General features: G+C 40.9%; 1 protein-coding gene across 3 annotated transcripts in view; it reads right to left on the reverse strand.

Annotated features, from left to right (window-relative positions):
* WARS2 (tryptophanyl tRNA synthetase 2, mitochondrial) overlaps positions 1–15,159 on the reverse strand; it is a 47,185-nt gene extending 32,026 nt beyond the window's left edge. The window contains exon 1 of one of the 3 annotated variants that reach the window (XM_052794671.1): positions 15,068–15,159. In XM_052794671.1, the coding sequence (XP_052650631.1) occupies positions 15,068–15,121 (54 nt within the window). In that variant the 5' untranslated portion in view covers positions 15,122–15,159. Of the gene's footprint in view, positions 1–14,019; positions 14,319–14,355; positions 14,757–15,067 lie in introns of those variants that run through there. The other 2 variants (XM_052794673.1, XM_052794674.1) reach the window with 2 other exon arrangements.
* Between the last annotated feature and the right edge of the window lie 259 nt (positions 15,160–15,418).

A 15,418-nucleotide genomic window follows, 5' to 3' on the forward strand; every position in this document is an offset into this window, starting at 1 on the left:
GACATCTACGACAGGAAAGATTGATGGCTTCCCTCTCTAGTTTTCCCCACTGTGTAGGCACGCAGGGGGTGGGGGAAAGGGACGGAGAAGCTGCTGTGCTGGCGACATACCACACCACACAGCCTCTACAGCACCAGCACTGATTAATGAGACTGGAACGACTCAGGAAGCAGCAAAGGATCATTCACAGACTTTGCTCTTCTTGTTATAATTTTATCCGTGGCAGTTCATTTCACCCTAGTTGTCCCAAACTGAAGCAAGTTGAAATTTGCCAGAGGAAAAGAAAATGTGAAAGTCAAAGGGAAGAAAGACCAGCATTAAACAAACACAGACACGAGTAAAATATACAAATTGGAAAATTTGAAATTTCAAACATGAAGATCCTCCCAACAAGGATCAAAAAGGGAAGGAACCCCCCCCCCAACCAGAAACTTGCCTCAACCTCAGAGACAAAAGAAATTCTTTGGCTGACAAAAGTTCCCCAACTACTGCATCTTTTGCATCTGTCTACAATTATTTTATTTCCCTCATTAATACTTTGCAACTTCAGAGCTCTCATTCCTAAAATGATACGCTCGCCTATTAATACTGGCTTAGCAAAACCTGTCTTCAGACAGCTATTAAGCAGCAAAATGAAGGGAAACCAGACGAGTCAGATTTTACTAGCTAAAGCATAAATTTTAAAGCCTAATTGGGACAATTTAAGTGTTAATGTTATTAGAGATAGAAAAAAAACTTAAGGAAAAGGGAAACTTAGAAGCAGTCTATGTACTACAGACTTTGCTTCATTTATTGCTTTTTAAGCAATTACTTCTCAGCAGACTTGCTGTAGAAAACTTTAAAACGTGTTTATCTTGATCTGGTAATCCAATACATCACATTCATCTGGTACAAACGCTATTTCGTCATGCTTAATTCTTAAATTAGGGATTAAAGATCTAACGTCAAATTAGAAAGAAATATATTTAGACCAGAGCAAGTTTTCAGATAAATAGCTTCTGAGAAAGGATTAACTCATTGCCCAGAAACTGAACTATATTAAGATTTAAACAGCACTGCCTGGTACCCTTTTCTTGAATGTCAAATGCATTTATATTTAAACTTAAGTAAGATTTTAATATTTATATTTAAAATGAGAAACACATTTAAAGGAGGAACATTCTCAGCACATACTAACCCCACCCTATAAATTTAACTCTGCCCTCTAGGGCTAGCAAAAGAATACAGTATAACTGCATTTGGGTTAGGCTGCCCTCTCATGCTGCCTTGTTAAAGATGACTAAGCAAATGGATCCTTTAATGTGGTATGCTGCGTCCCGCAAATGTATTCTCTCATTTGCCTTTATGAGCTCCACGTGCCACTCAATGTGCTAGTGACAGCTGTACTGACAGACGCAAGGATTATCTACAGCAGGTTGCCGCAGTTCACACCGCCACGCGACAGAAGGTACCTCTGGACCCGAGGCAACCACGGACCCTTCCCTCCCGTGCCGAGTGAAATAGGTTATACAAACTCTGGCTAGGGGACTTTTAAGCAGCCAGCAGTCTACAAAACAGAAGAGCTGGCTCAAGTACTCTGCAGAGGTTCTAGGACAAGAAGTGGTGATAACATTTGACAGAGCGGGAAGGGTTTGTGCACAGCCGGTGAAGGAACCAAGCACTGGGTCTGCATGCAGCCAACAGTGCTCACCAATCTTATTCTAAACCACAATGTCTTCCTTAGCAAGGACACAGCCTAATAGTCTTGGTTTTTTGTGCTGTGCTCCCTCCCTACAGTTCTCCACATCGCCTGGAAGGACAGCATGTTACAGCTCTTGTTCAAAGCTGAGGCATACCCAAAAGAAGCAGTCACAGAGCAGGTCCAACGCACACTGACACATGCACTACTTCTGCACCTCCTGGCTTTCAAAGGCTTACACAGAACTGCAATTAAAGGTCTCAGATGGTCCAAGACAGGCAGCAGCCTATCAGCCTTAACCCTGCATCAACGATCCTCAAATCATTTACTTCCCTTTTTTAAGCTAAGGCAATAAAGCTTCTCCAATCAAACTACCTAACCACAAACATTAACTGCAGGCCTTATCAATCCATTTCACCCAGACTCAGTAAAAGGGTAAAGGACTTAATAACACTATGTTCTTACTACCACACAAGTAAGGTGCTAAGAGATAAACCAAATTAGTGCCTCACTGACAGGAGGCTGCAGCAGGAGCTAAGTGTGCTGAACTACCAGCAGGAACGTTCTGGCCAGCCAGGCAAGGAATGAAGGTCAGGCCAGTTCAGTATGTGCTGCTTCCAAATCCATTAGATGACACACACAATGCTCAAAGCTGAAAATTTGATAGTTACAGTACTGTAGGCATTGCTTGGAGAAGGTGGCACAAGGGAAAAGGAGAGGGAGCAGAGACACAGGCTTATTACACTGTAGAGAACACCCCTAAGACACAAATCCATAGAAAAACTAGTTTACTGTTCATGGAACAGCGTGGCTGAAGTAGCAGCAACCAAATTAAAATTTGAGGGCACAGATGCCTTCTGGAAACAGTTCTTCGAAGCACCCACCGGGTCTGCCTTCCTCCTGATCCAGCTGCAGCCCCATGGGCTGGCAGAAAGCACACTGGCACAGCGGCAGCAGCCCAGGGAGCGAGCAGAGAGCCTCAAGCTCCGCTCCGGGACCTCACCTAAGTGGAGCTCCTCCCCATCAGTCAGCTTAACTTCAGTTCTTGGAAAAATACAGGAACAAATAAAGAACTTACAAGAAATTACAGCTATAAACAGCAGACAGCAGTATTTCTCAAGAACTAGTGATGTCAGATCACTCTAATAACCTTCTATAGCACAAGAGATGCTAGAATGGAGAAGTACTACAGGTTATATACTGATTTTCATTAAGTTCCAATATTATCTCAGTTTCCCACAAGCTAGAGAAATAGCACCTCAAACATAATATATGCTGTAGGTGGAACTGGACAGACAGAAAAAACCCCAAATGGCACTTATTGATGACTTATAGTGGTTGTGGAAAGATATACCACAGTTTTACAGGGTTTTCTCTTGGGTCCAGTATTATTTAATATTTTAATATCTTCATGAGTAATCTGGATGATGAAATAAAGAGTATTCATTAAACCTGCAGATGACACCAAGGTGGAAGGATGATAAGAGCTCAAAATGATATTGACAAAGTGAAGAAATAGTCTAAAAAAACAGGATGCTATTTCCCCAGCAAAGGTACATGGTTCTATACAGAAAGGACTACTCAACTGTACAAACACAGGAAGGAGAACAGCTGTCCAGGCAACAACTGCAGAACGGGATCTGGAGTTTGTACCATTTCAGAAGGTGAGTATGAATCAGTATCATGCTGCTGCAAAACCACCACTTGTACAAAATACAGCAAAAGTTGCACAGGAATATATGAATAGGGTTTAAATCCAGAAGACACAAAACAATTTACTCATCCTACTCAGGATGAGGATGGCTTCAAGCTGGAGCACTGGGAGATGTTTTAGGTCCTGTGTTTCAAAACAGTGGTAGAAAGAGGCCATAGAAGTAAAGTCAAGTCCAGCGAAAGACCTCAGAAATAAGACTATGGAGGAAAGCCTGAAAGAACTGAGGTTTAGTCCAGTGGAAGGAAGACTGTGGAGTGACAAGGTCTTAAACATGCCTTAAATATGCAGTCTTCCACATGTGACTTTTGCGACCATGGTTAATAGGGTAAGAAACAATGAGCTTAAGTTGCAGTAAGAAAGATTCAGACCAGATGTAAAGAAAACTTTTCAACAGTAAGAAAACATTTCTGAAGAATGCTTAGAGAGGTTCTTTATTAAAAAAAATAAAAAATACATGAGAGTGTTGATAAAGATGTAGGGGCAGCTGATTTTTATTTTGGGCCAGGGAAGCACCAGATCACCTCTAGTTGGGTCTCTTCTGGTTCTCTGAGCCTATGACCTAATATAGGCATGATTAACATCAAAGTGCAATGACCAAAGAGGATGGAAAAGAAATTAGACTTCTATTTAGATAGGCTAGATCTCATGGCATTTTATGATTAAAGTCTTTCTACCTGCATTTAACAAAATTTAAGAATTGAGGCCTTCTCACAGGTAGCAGCTGAACACTGATATGCTTTGAAAAACCATTCCATGTTGTCAAGAGATGTGAAATACTGGTGAACATTTAATACTTGTAAACTGGTATACACCTACATTCAGAAGCATACACTACTTTAATAGAATAAAACTGATAGCAACAAGTGAAGAATTAGCGCTCATTTTGCTACGATACAGGCATTACTGTCAAAATGTAAAGAAAAGTGTATTGTATTCCTAAATTATAAACATAGGTTATTTGATATATGAAATGTTGATCTGCTTTTAAGTTAATAGATGAAACCATTTTAAGTACCGAAAACATCACAATCTTAAAGCAAAACAAAAAGCTAAAGAATGCCCCCATAACTAAATACTTCCCTCCCAGAGAAATTAAAGAATTTTTATGTTTTTGATCACAGTAGTATCCAAGTCTCTTAAAAACATCTGATCACTTTTGCTCCTTCTCTGACCTCTAGCTGAAAGAGAGTTTATTATATTTTTTATATATTTTGTTCAAGTGAGGAGTCTGCTTGCTACCAAGATTGCCCTATGGGATATAAACAAAGACTATCGACTTACATCTAGAGGGATGTTTTTTAAAAAATATTTTTTGTTTGGAATTACTATGTTTCTTCAGAATATTGTCCTAGAAACTCAAAGAGTAGTTCATTTCCTCTCCATTATTTTATTTGGCAATTTCCTGTAGCAAGGAAAAGTTGGCTTCATTTCACATGGGGCCAAAATTAACACAGCTGTTCAAAAACTTTCACCTTGTGGTCACTGCCTGAAATTCATCTCAGGTGAAAAGGAAAGTTTTAAAACCACCTGGTGGCTGCTGAGAGGCCTTAGGATGTGGAAGTCTCAGTAAATTCCCTAATGGTGCACACATGCACAAAGAAAATGCTACAGCTGGTCCTCCTTGTCTATGCTGAAGAGAATTCTATCAATTTAAATGTTTTTGACATAATAATCATACTCATATCAGGGACTTTTACAGAATTTAAAAAACTTCTTCTGAAGACAGACAATACTTACAGACTATATTTAAACTGGTTTTATCAGTGCAGGTTGGTCCTGAAATCACCAGACTGGGCTGTTTCCACAGAAAGGACAAACAATGGATGAGGAACGGATGAGGGGGACAGAGAGAGAGAGGTTCATTTGTGCTCAGGTCTTGCCCTCCAAGAGGATGTAGCCAAGGCACGTTCCTGCGTCCAGGGGCACAGAAGCTCATCTGGATGCCCTAGTTTAGATACAAGCACTGACCCCAAAAAGTAAAGGATCAATAAAAGCTATAGTCTCTTCTTAAGGAATTCAATCTAAGGTTGAGTTGAAGACAGGATGAGTGTAGTGTCTGTATTTCCACTGAACAAGCAGACTGAATTTACAACTGATGAAGTTTTCTGTATGCAGAGCAAATTCTTTGCTTACACAAGAAGTTCTTGTAGAACTGATATCTAACGAGCACCAGCATCTTCATCCACTAGCACAATAAAATGCTGCTTAAAAAAGTCTGCCCCTTGGTCACTAACATCTAAGGAATGTAAAAACAAAAGCAATACAGGTTAGGATTTGTAGCAGTACAATTAAGGGTTATCATGTTTGAGACCTAAAGCACGTAGAAGTTTATAGAACATTACCTGTGAGACTAGAACAGCCACAGCACACACCACCCAAGTCACAGCAAACAGTAGTCACGGTCCCACTTATTACATACCTTGAGCCCAGAAATGTCAAATGAAAAGTTCCCTAGTTCGTGTGTGACACTCACTGCTTTGTTTTAAAGATGAGCTCTCCCTTGCTAATTTACTTGTATTATTCAAACTGGCCCACAGGAAGCCAGACAAATTACCAACCCTCAATTTGGGCGTACCCTTTGGAGTACATTAGTGTAAAAGAAGCTGACTATTTGTACTGCAGGTATCCCAGAGTTGTGTAATATACCATTTTCCTCTGAGTACTGGCAAGTATTATACTAGAGACTTACAATCAATGTTGCATGGCCAACTGTAAAAATGTCCCTCTGAAGGGAGTGACAGCACCTTTGGCTGTTCTGACCTGGCTTAATGCTTGCTGAACATGCAAAGTGCTGACATTGCTTTAACTCTGCAAAGATCTCCAATATGGTTATCTTGCAGAAAAAGAAACCAAAAAAACAGTGGAAGTGTATGAAGAGTGGAATGTGTACTCATTCTTGGTGGCAGCAATTACATGGGCTAACTTGTTGCCAGCAGAGATGCAAAATGAGATTCGGTCAGGAATTCAGAGGGCTGGACCCCTCATTCCCTTTACATAAGCAACAAAGAGGCTTTGAAATGTTTAAAACGGTTTTGTTCTTCCATGCAAACGGAAAGCACCCTATGGATGCCTATTAAGTAAAGTCTTTCCACATCTTGGCAAGTATGTGATTTCAAGAAAAATATTTGCAAATGGATAACCCAATTCAAGTAGAAGTCAAAGACCACCTTTGAAAGAAACTTTGATGTGGCTATAAAAAATGATATTTAGGAAGGATAGCATAACATGGTTCTGTCATCAAAAGTTTGTACCTCCCTATATTTCTTTGCTGTTGTTAATGTAAAAAGCCATGCTAGTAAGCAGAAAAGTGAATGCCCATGAGACCTAGGATTAAGGCAGAATCCCTGAAAAGAACTGTTCCTGCTGTTGGATAAGCTCAAAACAGGCCACGTAGCAATCTCACTGCCAAAAGACAGGGATATTAGAGTACCTACAAGTGTGAAAGCAAGTGACAGAAATAATTGCTATGTGAATCTTTGGTGAGATCATCAGGAAGCCTGGAGTCTTTTATTAACAGGGAAATGTTGCTGTATCTTTTCCAAGGCACAGCTAACATGGCAGATTCCAAAGTCTGAACTATGCACCTGGCAAAAGTAAAAAAAGATGATGTGAGCCTAGGAAGTTGTGAAGATGCTAGCAATTCATTTTTTTGGATGCTGGCCAACAACCTTCCAAATGAGATTAATAGTTCAGCATCCAGATTGTGAGGAGGACACTATGAAGACCAAGGTATAATATTTGATTGTCACTGAGTGTATGTGACCAGAAATGACAGTTGATGGGATTCAAAACCACATATACTCTATCTGTCAGAGTGGGAGAATGTATACAATTTCATCTCACTTTAGCTTCTGAATACTTCTGGGAATTAGAAGAGTTATACAGGAGCTCTGAGCCTCAAAAATGGAAACTTAGCACTATCCAACCCTGGGATCTTTCTGCGCAGGAACGTAAATATTAACACCCACCTAAGTAGGTGAACTAGATGAGCTATTTCCCACTTGGAAATATCAACAAGAAGCACTTAATTCACCTTCTAATGTGCACTGTAAGGCTCCAAATCCCTTATCTATAAACAAGGTAATCTAAACAAAAAAAAAGTTCCTAGTCTGTACAGTTATGAAGGTGCCATCTAAATACAAATGAAGCATAGCAGGGTTTTATCTGCCTGGTTATGAAGATAACATCAGCATCCTGGCAGGAGTTTATAACATGACCTACGTGCAAGACCATGAAAATTGAGGAAACCCCTATTAGTGCTCCCTCCACACAACACTAATTCTTCATTCAGATATTGTGCAGACATCACCAAAGCAATTGGGTAAACTTCACCTTTCCATTACTTCTGCCAGCTCCAAGAAGTGGAACCAAGCCCTAGCACAATTCGAAGAACTCAAAGTTAAAAGTAAAAGCAGACATTTCACTTCTGGTAGCAATCATCACATTTCAGCAAAAGAATGAGGGAAATGAAAAAGTAAGTATATATACTTCATTGTATATTTGTGTGTGTGTGTATACATATATACAAATATGTATCTATTTCCTTTCCCTCGCAGTGAGGACTTCAGCACACTCTCAAGGTGGACATCTCTGTGGCAAAAATGTTTGTAATCCTGTCCAATGGATACATAGATTTGCCTGATACAAGAGAAAATGATAAAAATCTGCTATGTGATTTGTCTGAGTTGGGGACTCCAAGAATGGTATTGTTACAGTCAACAGCTCAAATAACCAAAAGGAAAACAATTCCAATTCACTACTTACGAACTCAGCAGAGCTCAAAAAATATATGATCTAAGGTGACTTAACTGACTTAATGTGTTTCTTCACTTCAAGTTCTGATCCTACTGTAATTCGAGTCAACTCCACAAAATGTTTGTTCATCTAACCCTAGAGTCCCAGCATAAACCACAACTTGTGTCATGGAAAAAGTAATTGTTGAATGTCTAGAATAGCACTTGCTGTATTAGTAAATGGAAATTCTATCTGCCAATGAAACAGCATTAAAACAAGACCCCCAGTCTGCGGTCTAGAGACAGAGGTGATCCACTACAGACTGTACAATTCACAGTATGTTTGTCCAACGTATGCACCAGAGAAATTTACACAAAACTTCAACATCCAGGACTGCCAGAGTAGCATCTTTCATTAAACTCACTGTACAAAAACAAGTTAATAAAAACAGAAGTCTCTCAAGAGAAAAACCAGGCTCCGCCAAGAGACTGAAAGCAAGGACCAGAGGGGGAAAGAATGGTGGGACTCTACCCAAGCCCTGCCAAGACGCCAGAATAAAGGGCTGTTTCCTGCTAAAACAATCTACGTTTGCCAGACTTCATTGTTAGAACTCCATTATGGAAATGAATAGGACCCGTTCACGCCTCAAAGATCCTTCATTTCTGTCTACAATGGGGGCTCTCTCCTGTGCAGCTACAACAGTGGCCAAAATTCACTAGAGACAAGGCATTAAGCAAGGCAGATTAGGAGAAGGCTCTCTATGACTGGAAGGTCTAATAAATCTGTGTGGAAATCTGAGTTCTCTCAAACCCAGTGAAGACCCAAGAAATGTATATTCTCACTGCATACTAACTTCCCTTCAGCTCTGAAAATGATACACAAGCTAATGGTTTCATTCTGGCATAGAGAACACTTCCAAGGCTTTATCTGAAAGATAAGCCGGTTTCCCTAAAGGATTAAACATAAGTTATTTAGTGATTAAAATAAAAACAAATGACTGGTTAGGAAAGAATTCCATTCCCACCTGGACTGGGGACACTAGAGGTTTAATCCAAAGGCTGGAACATGTTGCTAAATCCAGCTGGCTTCAGGAGCAGTCAGGTAACGAAATAACTTTTAGCATCTCTGCCCAACAACAATAGTCAAAAAAAGTTAAAATTCAGGAAAACAGGAATTTAAAAAAACAAAGTTACTGATTTCTACACATGAATCTACATAGAGGCTACTTGTATTTCAAAAGCATTTCTCAAGTCACTTAGATCTTTCCTAAAGGTCCTGTAGATTATAACACACTGAACAACCCCATACTGGACACCAGGAAACAGCATGGGTCTTTGCTGCCTAACAGGTATCTGCATTTCCAGCTTTTTTTCTGAGTCAAAAGCACTTTGCTACTTCCAAACTTCATGCTCTCTGGAAGAAAAAGATGCTACACTGGGGACTGTCACAATCATAAATCCAAGGCAGGCACTTAAAAAACTGTCTGCTCATCCATCAATCTCAGTACACGACTGCCTGGACGGACGTTCTGAAGTTGACCTGCTGCAGTAACCTGTGTATGTGTGCAGCCTGTTACATGCATCTGGGGACTCATTTCATTAATGGTTAACAAAGTGACCCTTATGTGACAGCAACAAATTCAAGATGGGAACATGGATGCTTTTAAATTGTTTGCATTTCATTCATAATACATCTGAATGATACTAAAAATTGAGCTCTTTCTCCCATTATAGTTTTAACTACAATCTTTGAAATCCTTAAGGATTAAGGCCTGGTAATTTCAGTTACTTCCTCTCTCCAGAACCCATATGGTAACTATAGCTAAAAATTTTAAATTTGCAGTCTGGGGAAAAGCATTTTAATGGTCTCCTCCAAAACAACCCTTCAATTTTTATCTAACTGCCTTTTTCACAGCCATCTTCATTAAAAAATATGAAACATGACCAGTCATTAACATGACTAGCACAGTAACAATGGAGTGATCAGGTGGCCTGAATACAGAAAGAACAATACTTCCTCAAAAAATGAATCAAATTTCATCAGAGCCAACCAGTCTGAAGATCTCTTCTTAAAGTACTGAGAATACTGGCCAGAATCATTGAGGTTCGCAGAGGCCTAGCAAAGGATCAGAAGACCAAAAAAGGACAAATGTCATTCCTGTCTCCAAAAATACAGGAAAATAGGAGCAGTCTGGGAGGTAGTCTGCTTAGCATCAATTCTCAGTGAACAAAAAACATCTTTTGCAATTCCCTAGAAGATAACTAGAGGAAAACAACAGCAAACATAGATTTGTTAAGAGCAAAGCATGCCAGATTAGTCCAACTTTGGCCTCGAGACCCACTAGGCTGTCACAGTACAGGAGGACGCAGTAAATGCATCTTGATTTTAGCACCCCCTTTGGTCACAAACTGTAAAGCAAGCTAGAGAAACTACCTACAGGGATCTATCCTGTGGCATTTTTTTTTCAGATATTAACTCAGGTAAAGAAACAGGAACATTCCTAAATGAGCTGCTAAGATTACCAACATGTTGGCTAAGATTCCTTGGATTTGAAGGTCTTGTATCTGCAGTGGTCCTGACTAAACATTCACCAGAGATGTCTTCTGTGCAGCACTCACCACAAGGTAGAAGCAGCATTCTTGGGGCTGTGGGACTCAAACCAATCTTCTCTTTGTACAACCTGAACAGTGCCTGCTAGGGTCACTGTCCTGAATTTCATTACAGCAAACTCAACTCTGAGTGCCAGAAAAAAACCAACCAAATTCTAGCACCAAAGAGGAAAGGGAACTATTTTGTGTTAAAAAATACCAACCCTTGTGGCTGGAAGATGCAGTTCTGCATCACATAAAGCTAAAAGAGAATCCACGTCCCAATGCATCACTCCTGTGAAAGTTGACAAGGGATGAAGGTTGTGGGACATCAAAATGCACAGCTTAGCAACAACAATACAGCCATTGTAATAGATCATGTGTGAAGGCCAGGGAAGGCTTACCCATCAAAGAGGGAAGACCAGGGTAGGAGAAAAGGCAGCAAAATGAGAGGTTTATGCTTTCTTTAAAAGATGCTCTCAGGAAGAAAAGCAATATAGATATTAGATTATTCTTACAATAACTGTAACAGTGATAACTACTTTGCTACTAGAAAAGAAAAATGGTGCCAAAGACTCCTGTCTCCTTCTTGAAGGCAAGTAACATCTAAAAGCAGGCCTCCAGCTGGGAGCCTGGAAAGCCATCTAGTGATGCATGACACTCTATAATCAAAAGCAAGAACTCATCATTCTTCTGCTTCACTGGGTTAACAGTGAAGGTAGTAAACTACCTTCTGGTATGTCTCAAACATACTGTGCAGCAGGAGCTATGCAGATCAGAGAGTCTGAAGGGGGTATGTGCAATGCTAACTAGGCTCCTCTCTGAACAAATTAGAAGTCCATTATGGGGTATAGAGGAGAAAAAGAGATACCCTGTCCAAGAGCTTGAGTTCACACCAATACAGAAATGCTCCACAGTTAGTCACTGGCATTTGTAGTACTGCTGATAGGTAAGATTTTCTTCCCTAATCACCTAAGCACAAACAGTCCCTTGTCTTTACTTCATTCACTTAGATTTTTTTTTTTTTTTCATCAGCAGCTGTTACAGTTAGGAATGAAGGTCTGAATTGGAGAAAAAAAAGCTTACACAGGCTGGGATTCAACCACTGGCCACTTCTGATCTTAAATGATTTGGCTTTGCAACAATGAGACTACAGAGATATTATCAGTTGAAGATACTGATGTAACAGCTAACCCAGGAAATTTGCTGACACAATGTGAGGCCTGATTTAGTAAGATTTAAGATATAACTGAACACTTACACTGATAGCAACAACTTCTAGAGCTTTGCTGACAGGACTAAACCTAATTCATATTTTATCAGGTCATAGACCAACAGCTGACTGACTCACCTTAGATTAAATTTTCCTACTGACAGGTTATGCCATAGCTGGATTTCTCAGAATTTTATCAGTAACTCCCTGGAGTACCTGTTAGTTGCCATTTTTAAGAGTGTGTTACCAAAGGAACAGACTTGATGAAATGACTTTCTATAACCCTGGCTTAGAGACCACTGAAGAACAGTAAATCAAGGAATTTGAAAATAAGCTCTTAAAAGTCAAGATACCCAAAACATAATTAATCTCTCCAACAAAATACTACTTTCTTCTTAACCACATGTCTATATATTCTAGTTGTGCACTAGAAATATGTATGAGCATTATAGAGGAACTTTTCCACAGCATGATAAATCCAGCATAACGATGAACTATGCACTACAGTGAAACAAAGCTGAAACCACAGAAATTACACCTTCTAATAACTATGACTGCATTATCAAACGCTTAAACATCAAAACTGTAAGGGTACCAGTAGATATATACTGCTCAAGCTTGAAGACAAACACATTTCCAGCTTGAAATTTGAATATTCCTCATTAGCACACAGCAAATACATGATCTGCTCCAAGCTGCCTGCCATAATAGCTGAACTACTCTGAAGTCCAGTCTGGCAACAGGAACAGCATAAATTAGGAAGACAGCTTTTTTTCTTCAATTCTTTTGAAGAAGCACTGAAGTACCACTTCAATTCCAGTGCAGTTCTTTTCAGATAGACCTAAGAGGGCACTTACAGTGAGAGAGGAAAGTGACAAAAGCTCACAGCATATTGGACTTGCAAATTTAAAATCAGAGAAACAACTTAAATTACTACTGTTATCTGGGGGTGGGCGGTATGAAGTTACATAACCAGGACTAACTTTGGGCTTCTTGTTTTTTAAATTAAAACATTTAAAGAGTAATGGGAAGGAAGTACATTCTTAGACCTATCACATCTAAAGGACATCAGGTAACAGTAACCAGGTGACAAAGCACCTGATGAGTAATCTTGACCTGACAGGCATCTCAGAGGTGGCAAGGAAGTTCATGTCAGAGTGAGTATTAAGATATAATAGAGCCAAGTTCCCTCAGAGCAGATTTCTCTATTACGCAAGATAAACCAGAACCCTTTGCTAGAGGAATGAAGGCAGGGGAGGGTGGGTACCTGCTAGGATATTGAACAGATCCCAAAGAGCCACCATGAGCAGCTGGAAGAATAAGCATATACAAACCCTCTCAATATTTTTCAAGGAACTTTGTAGTTCTTTTCTAAAAAAAAAAAAGAGTGGTTTGAGGCATCTTTGCAAGATCTGCATGTTGTTTGCTTTGGCAAACATATTACAGGGACAGTGTAACTGTTCAGATTTGAAGTCTTAAAAACCTAGCAAGATTTAGGTACACATAAGTGAAATGCAATCAAAGCACCTGAAGGAATGGAAACACCCAACAAGCTCATTGAGTATGCCATGTCAAGACTCCTGAAGTCTTCTATATGGTTAAAATTCAAGGTAGTCTTATATACAAATGAATTCTGAAACAAAAAAATATAAGCAGAAACCTTACCTCTGCCTCACAGTAACACCTAGTAGGAAGCAGACAGTTACTAAGTAAAATATCGGTTATGAACGTTTCATATGGGATAACAGGTTCTCCCTCTTTCCCTCTCACTCTGCCTCCTCAAGAGAAAGGGCAGAATCAAGGTAATTTGCATGCTATTAGCTGTCCTGACAACTAACTGAAATATGCCTTAATTTCTTAAGTTTACCTTAAGAATCCTAGTTCTGAAGTAACTCAAATATTCCTGAAATTTGTAGTTTACCCAGACTCCCCACTACATACATCAACTTTTTGTGTATTAGCGTATGTTTTAGCTTGAAATCCTCAGAATAACAACTCCGTGGTTGAGGGTAACAGAGTTCAGTTGCTGCAAGGTCACAGACAGCACAGATAACACCAAGAAACCGAAAGCCATCTTTGATCTTCTACATACCCTATTTCTGCTCACAAGCAACTGACACCCATTCTGGATAAAGTGTTCCATTATAGAAACATAGCATACCATTCAGGATTTGGATGATATACGAATGTGAGCATGATTTTCATGAAAAAGCCAATTGTCCAGCTAAGGGAAACAAACATTCACTAAAATGATGCGACATTAGTACTACTGTTATCAGATTGTTTTAATAAATAATTCTTCGACTCATTTTAAAAACAAGACTACAAGCTACATAAAAATTTAGATTGGTGAGACAAATAATTTAAAGACAGAAAACACTATGAAAGAGGTTGCCTACAACCACGTGCTCACCAAATATATTCCTACCTGACTTGGCCGATTGCTTAGGGTATCTTCCCAAACACAATCAATTGCTCCTTTATTTCGATTTTGTAACAGAATTTGTTGGGGGAAGGCAAGTTCCTGTTCCTTATGGTGACAATGAAAATCCCAAATGCGTGAAGGAAATTTAACCACTACTACACCCCACCGGAGCTGTGTAAATACCAAGGCAGAGGGCTGACGTACATCCTCTAACTAATGTTCAGACACCTATGCAGTTTGGTTTTTTTTTTTTTCTCTTGGAGAATACAGAAGTTTGTAGCCTGTAGCTACATTAAAAATAGGAAGATAATGCTCTAGGGGAAAAAACTAAAGACCAAAGCTGAACAACCTCCACTGGTACCTCAGCGCTCGAACGACCACCAAGACACGGACCAGCCGCTGAACTCCCCCCCCCCCCCCCTCCCCGCTTGCTGGCTCAGACCTCCCTCCTTCCCGTGCCCCTAAACCCCGTGTGCCCCGCCGAGCCAAAGCCCCTACGGCTGCGAAACAACCAGCGGGAACGACGGGGCCGAGAGACCGGCGGCCTGAGGGGCGGCGGGAGCCCACCGCGCCCGGCCCGGCCCGCCCGCCTTTCTCCTCCCGCCGCCCCACCGCGCATGCGCGGAGCCGGCCCGCCACACGGATGGGCGGGTTGACGGTTGGGCCGGTCCAACCGGAGAGACCGGGAGGGGACCGCGCGTCGCCGGCCGGTTACCTGGCCGAGGGTCCCGCGGTGCAAAGCCCGGATCAGGCCACTCGGTGTCGCCATGGCAAAGGCGGGAAGGGGCTGGGTGGGGGGGGTGAGGGGGAAGGGAAACAGGGCAGAAGCCCGGAGGGATCAGCGCATGCGCTCAGCAGTGGTGTTGCCCCCCCCCCCCGCAGTCCGGAGTGCGCATGCGCAGTCGCGCAGTGGCAGCCGGTTGCAGCGCGGGCGGGTCCTGTCAGCTCGGCGTTGCCCGCGGTGCAAACGCCAGCGCTTCGCCTCTCTCTTTTTTTTTTTTTTTTTTTTTTTTTTTCCTCCCACGGGTCCTGCCTCATGTGCAGGTTGCCCTTGAAATTGCCCTTC

Source organism: Harpia harpyja, chromosome 8 (assembly GCF_026419915.1).
Source record: "Harpia harpyja isolate bHarHar1 chromosome 8, bHarHar1 primary haplotype, whole genome shotgun sequence".
NCBI lineage: Eukaryota > Metazoa > Chordata > Aves > Accipitriformes > Accipitridae > Harpia > Harpia harpyja.